The sequence below is a fragment of the Lethenteron reissneri genome, unplaced genomic scaffold (genome assembly GCF_015708825.2).
Source record: "Lethenteron reissneri isolate LAM-NWPU_2019-01 unplaced genomic scaffold, ASM1570882v1 scaffold_1581, whole genome shotgun sequence".
NCBI lineage: Eukaryota > Metazoa > Chordata > Hyperoartia > Petromyzontiformes > Petromyzontidae > Lethenteron > Lethenteron reissneri.
In genome coordinates, this window is record NW_026891313.1 from 133,522 (window position 1) to 139,405 (window position 5,884).

The 5,884-nt window shown below is 45.9% G+C and overlaps 1 protein-coding gene across 1 annotated transcript; it reads right to left on the reverse strand.

The window, feature by feature from the left end:
* Window positions 1-1,834: 1,834 nt before the first annotated feature.
* Window positions 1,835-5,198, reverse strand: LOC133362694 (lysophosphatidic acid receptor 1-A-like). Its single transcript, XM_061581615.1, has 3 exons — window positions 5,003-5,198; window positions 2,646-3,426; window positions 1,835-2,214 (listed from the first exon to the last, which is right to left on the reverse strand). Exons 2-3 carry the CDS (start codon window positions 3,387-3,389, stop codon window positions 1,900-1,902), a joined length of 1,059 nt encoding a protein of 352 aa, XP_061437599.1. The 5' UTR covers window positions 3,390-3,426; window positions 5,003-5,198; the 3' UTR covers window positions 1,835-1,899.
* Between the last annotated feature and the right edge of the window lie 686 nt (window positions 5,199-5,884).

Below are 5,884 nucleotides of genomic sequence, written 5' to 3' on the forward strand. Positions count from 1 at the left end.
GCACTGTGGAAATGTGGCCGTCGTTAAAGATTTAAAAGTGAATGTTAACGGCAAAATAACGGTGCTGTAACTCTCTTTACGACGAAACCCACATCTCCCAACATTTGTACAGTGCAAGAAAGTTACATTTTGCCATTTCGTCACGAGAACCACGTGAAGGTTACACAATGCTCGTAGCTTAACAACGTTCACGGAGCCTTTGTGATTGCTGCCAATGTGAAGTGAGAACAAAGATGGAAAAACGAGCGGTCATTTCCAATCAACCCTGCCTGCTGGTCCAGCATCTTGTTTGTAGACAAAAATAAACCACCGGTTTTCTAAAAGCAACTGCCGCAATAATTACACAATAATCACCACAAAACAACCGACTTCTCTCACAACGGAGGCAGTATTCTCACACAAGACGATTGCCTTGCTCAAAAGAAAACGCAACGCAAAATGGGCTCGGAACAAAATTCTGAACAAGCGTTTAAAGGCCCCCAAAATAAATAAAAAAGAAAAATAAATACAGAAATATTGAGCGACGCTTTTCAAAATACGAGATTTTTGTTTACAATGTCCCTGAAGGACACACACACACAGCCACGTTAACACGGACGCTCGCAAGGGGGGCCACGTGAACACGAGTTCGTGTGTGCTGGGGGGCAGCCGTCATTTGAACAGGAAGAGAACCAACGAAAAACAACGCATCCTCCAGTAAAACCCTATTCAAGAAACACCAATTTCGATTTAAAGCTTTCGTGACTGCAGGGATTCATCTTCTTGTTTCTTTCGGTAAAGTCACGTAGAAGGGAAGTAATAAAATAATAAAATAAAATAAAACATATAAAACAATTCTCACGACGTTTCGCTTGCGTTGTAGCCGAAACGTCGTGAGAATTGTTTTTATGTTTTTTTTTATTATTTTATTACTTCCCTTCTACGTGACTTTACCGAAAGAAACAAGAAGAAGAAACACCAAGTTAAATGTGACTTGTGTAAAACATATCTTTGAAACAACAAGCTTCCGAGTAAAACATGCATCACCACTGGAACCTCATTTGCCAGTAAAAAATATAATTGGTTTTTTACCCTTCTATCTGGCAACAAAACTGACACCTTTTTTACAAGGAGTCATGTTTGCATAGACCGCAATACCTGCAGTCATAATGCAAACAAAAAACACAACTCTGATAATGTGTGCAGTCCTTGAAGTTGATTGGTCCACACCCATGTGAGACTAGGCTCTAAGGAAAGCTGTCTCAGATGTGGACCAATCTACTTCAAGGACAGTGCATACATTATCAGAGTTATGTTTTTGTTTGTTTTATTTTTCGATTTAAAGCTTTCGTGACTGCAGGGATTCATCTTCTTGGTTCTTTCGGTAAAATCACGTAGAAGGGAAATAATAAAATAATAAAAATAAAACATAATAAAATAATTCTCACGACGTTTCGGCCACAACGCAAGCAGCCGTCCTCAGGTGAAAACCAGGTCTGTCCCTTTGATGCTGAATTAGTACTATTCACATACCTGCATTTCCCATATCCTCTCCCTTTGATGCTGCTAATCCTGCATAATGCACAGGCATAAGTAGTACTAATCACATACCTGCATTTCCCATATTCTCTCCCTTTGATGCTGCTAATCCTGCATAATGCACAGGCATAAGTAGTACTAATCACATTCCTGCATTTCCCATAAATATGCTAAATTCCTCTTGATATGCAAATTCCTTTGTCAAGGCACCCAGCTTATATACATGCTCCAAGCTCGTGTACTCTTTTGTTTGTATTATGACTGCAGGTATTGTGGTCTATGCAAACATGACTCCTTGTAAAAAAAAGGTGTCAGTTTTGTTGCCAGATAGAAGGGTAAAAGAACAATTATCAAAACATGCATGGTTAGCCCAATTAGATATTAGATGACAATCTGATTCATCTTCATCGCACTCGCGGTGGTCACGTGACCGATCTCCGTAACCAGGTTGGGATTCGACGTGGAAATTGATTTTTCGGAGCCGCTCGCTGCGACGCATCCCGCCTTTCGGCAGCTCAGGATGCGCTTGAAAGTGGCGATCATCTCCGTGTCCCGAAACGAGTAGATGATGGGGTTCATGGCGGAGTTGAGCTCCGCTATGAGCAAGAAGTACTTCTCGAAGGCCAGGACGTTGCAGTCCGAGCAGAAGGAATCCAGCAGCAGAATCACCAGGCCCGGCGTCCAGCACAATAAAGGCTCCTGGGAGAGACGGCACGAGCCATTTTTGGCAGCGACGCGTGGAACAAGACCAGCCTTGATAATTGCTTTTTTTTTACCCTTTTATCTGGCAACAAAACTGACACCTTTTTTTACGAGGAGTCATGTTTGCATAGACCACAATACCTGCAGTCGTAATGCAAACAAAAAAACAGTTGTGCGCCTTTTGGCGCTCTGGTCCAACACCATGTGAGACTAGGCTCTAAGGAAAGGTGTCTCGGGTGTGGACCAATCAACTTCAAGGACAGTGCGTACATTATCAGAGTTATGTTTTTTGTTTGCATTATGACTGCAGGTATTGTGGTCTATGCAAACGTGACTCCTTGTAAAAAAGGTGTCAGTTTTGTTGCCAGATAGAAGGGTAAAAAAACAATTATCGTGAATCGTGTTGTCGAATGTTCTGCCCAGACAGACCCACAACGCTTACCCAACATGATGGTGACCGTTACGAGCAAGCTCACGGGGGCGTCTTGCCTCCGGGAGCACCTGGAGCTATTCTGCAGCACGGGTATCCTGTCCCTCCACATGTTCACGAAGATGTGGCCGTAGAGCCCCGCCATGATGAGGAACATGGAGAGGTTGTAGCCGGCCCAGAAGGCGACGTAGCTGGCGCTGTACAGCGGCGCCATGGTGGAGCACGTGCCGACGTCGCAGACGCAGTTCCAGCCCATGGTGGGCATGGCGCCGGCGATGATGGCCACGAGCCAGATGATCGCGACGACCGTCACGACGCGCCGCTCGCTCATCCGCTGCATCCGGAACAGCGCGACGTGGCGCTCGATGGCGATGACCAGGAGGCTGGCGACGGAGGCGGTGAGGCTCGTGTTGATCAGCCCCTGGCGCAGCATCCAGGTCTCCAGCGACAGCTTGCGAGTGTTGGGCCCCGTGTTGACAACCAGGTAGATGTACGCCACTCCGGCAAATAAATCCGCCGCGGCCAGGTTGGCCATGAGAAAGTAGACGGGGTGGTGGAGTGTCTTGTTGATGTACACGGCGAACATGACGAGGGCGTTGGCCAGAATGATGCCGAGGCACAAGGTCAGGCCGAGCACCATGACCAGCGTGCTGGTGAAGGACCACTCGTCGTAGAGCGGCTTGTTGCTGTTGCGGTAGAAGAATGCGATCGTCTCGTTGTGGTGGCAGCTGACGTCCATCTCGTTCTCGCGTTGTGTTTCCCACGTCCAAGCACACCTGCAAAGCAAAGATTATTTAAAGGAAACCAACACCAATCGAGACTAGGCTCTAAGAAAAGCTGTCTGGGGTGTGGACCAATCAACATCAAGGACAGTGCATATCATTATCATCATCAGAGTTGTTTCTTTTTGTTTGCATTTTGACTGCTTGTGTTGTGGTTATTGCAAACATGATGCCTTGTATAAAGGTGTCAAGTTTTTGTACCAGTTTAAAGGGTAAAAACCTACTACTAAAGAGCTGTTGTTATACAATTACATCTCGATAGCGTTCCTCCTCTGAGCGTCATGATCATAGACAATGGCACCATCTTATTATCTGCACTGGCGTCCGTGACTGATTGCCCTATTTAATGACCCCCAGGGGAATGTGACTCAGGGTCGTGAAAAGAGGTGATGTCATCTTGTCACACTGCCGATACATGTGTACGCACACGCGTGTACATGTATAGGAACTCTCGCATCATACATGTACAGTCCGCTTGAATAATTCCACTGCTGGATGATGACCTCCGCACACGTCTTGTGGGTCGGGTCAAGAGCGATATTTGACTATACTTCACCACGCTGGTCAGTGGGGTTTGTGGTGGAGTGGTGGTGGGGAGTGCAGTACACCAATAGGGGTTTCTGCACTGCCAACTGCTGTCTACAACGCCCACAGCACCTTTATACTGCACGTGGTGGTGGTGGTCAACCCATCCAAAGCACTTCTGACACAAACCCTGCTTAGCTTACAAAATCGGAAAAGGCTGCGTGCATTGTGAGTGATCTGGTCAAAGGCTACGTGTGACATCAGCACACTAACATTGCATACATAACACTGGTCAACACACTTTTTGTGGCATAAGGTATTCCAACGGTGTTAAGGTCATTTTGGGGTGCTGATGATTCCAAATCTGGCATCAGTTTTTGTCCATCACATCAGTTTTTGAGATATTATCAAATATTGCATTTTCAATAAAAACGGCAGAATAAAAATATTAAATAAATGTGGATATCTACATAAAATGATATTATATGCACACTCTCCTAAAAATACAGCACCGTATTTTAACACTAAAGCAGTCACTGACTCGCAACAACTTGCAATCATAAGTGACAGAGTTAATCGGGTAAAATCAATGAAAATGGGGTATGCCGATAGCATAAAAAATAGACGTGATAGAGCAAATCTGAGATCAGATTTAGAATCGGCACCCTGAAATTAGCCTAGAACAGCTGCAACAGTCCAGGCCAGAAAACATGTTTTTGTTGTTGTTGACCAGTGTAATTAACGCGGCTTGCAATTTAGGAAGAAATGCCGCATTACACGTAACAATGTCATGGTTTCTAGCACAGATTCTCTTCACGTGAGAGTTGGGGACAGACTAAAAGGGGGTTTGAACAAGGCGAGCCCTGGCTACCTGTGGCGTTCACCCTCTACACGATAACAAACGCAACGCAAACCTCACAGAATCCTGTCATTGTTGAGCAGCGTCTCTTAGGATTAGCACATGGCCAGTAGGCAAGGCAAGGTCAAAACAAGCTGACCTTTACCCGACCTTTGACCTCACCCCTCGGCACACAGACACCTTTACCCTTTGACCCCTCTGCAGGCAGTCGACGGAGAAGTGGCGGGAAGAAGGGCCCAGGCTGCGCACGTGTTGGCTCAGGCGAGGCCCGGATGTGGATGTCAGGGCCCCGGATGTCAGGGCCCCGGATGTCAGGGCCCGTGGACACGTGACGCAGGAGGCGTGGCCAGGGGGCGGGGCTCGGGGGAGAGAAGATGAAAGGGGGCGGGGCGAAGGGGTCAGTCACGTGACCTGGGTCTCTGTGAGTCTGTGGGTCTCTGTGAGTCTGTGGGTCTGTGTGAGTGTGTGTGAAAATATAAGAATAGATTTACCCTATTCTTATGCATTATCTTTCATTATCCTATGGGCATAAATAAAGTTGGGCCAGTCTGCCAAAAGTCACGTTATATATACATTCTTTCTCTGTTATGGCAGAAAAAGAACATGCTGTTCTCGTGAATCAACCTGTTTTCATTGCATTCGTTCACGAATGTAGCACCTTATACTGGCACAAAAAGACAGCTTGGTGTGGAGTCAAAAGGGATTATCCCAGTAAAATACGATCAACTCCACCACGACAGCGATCGCTGCGCACGTCAGCTACATGAAGTATGATCTGTGTTTTGATTTAGTGCGCTGATCTTAAAGGTGCATTGAAAATGTTGATACTCCGACTGATGCTCCTGCTGTTGTGGAGTGACTCATGCAGCCAGCTATGGCTGCAGGGTTCTGGTGGTACATGTTGTTTACGTCGTTTATTGTGAAAATTTCGGTCACAGTTCCTATGATCACTGTTTCATTGCTTTTATGGCTTGATTTTGGTTTCGAAAGTTTTTTGGTTTGGGCCATGTTTGTTTGTTGTAGTACGAGTTAGACTGATGGCCTTAATCTAAGTTTCTTTGGTTGTTT

What these genes read in the sequence shown, in the direction of transcription:
- LOC133362694 (XM_061581615.1), bottom strand. Translation starts at nt 3,389, where the DNA reads ATGGACGTCAGCTGCCACCACAACGAGACGATCGCATTCTTCTACCGC. An exon ending in TGGGTAAGCGTTGTGGGTCT is followed by an intron (nt 2,215 to 2,645) that starts GTCTGGGCAGAA and finishes CTCTCCCAGGAG; the next exon opens with CCTTTATTGTGCTGGACGCC.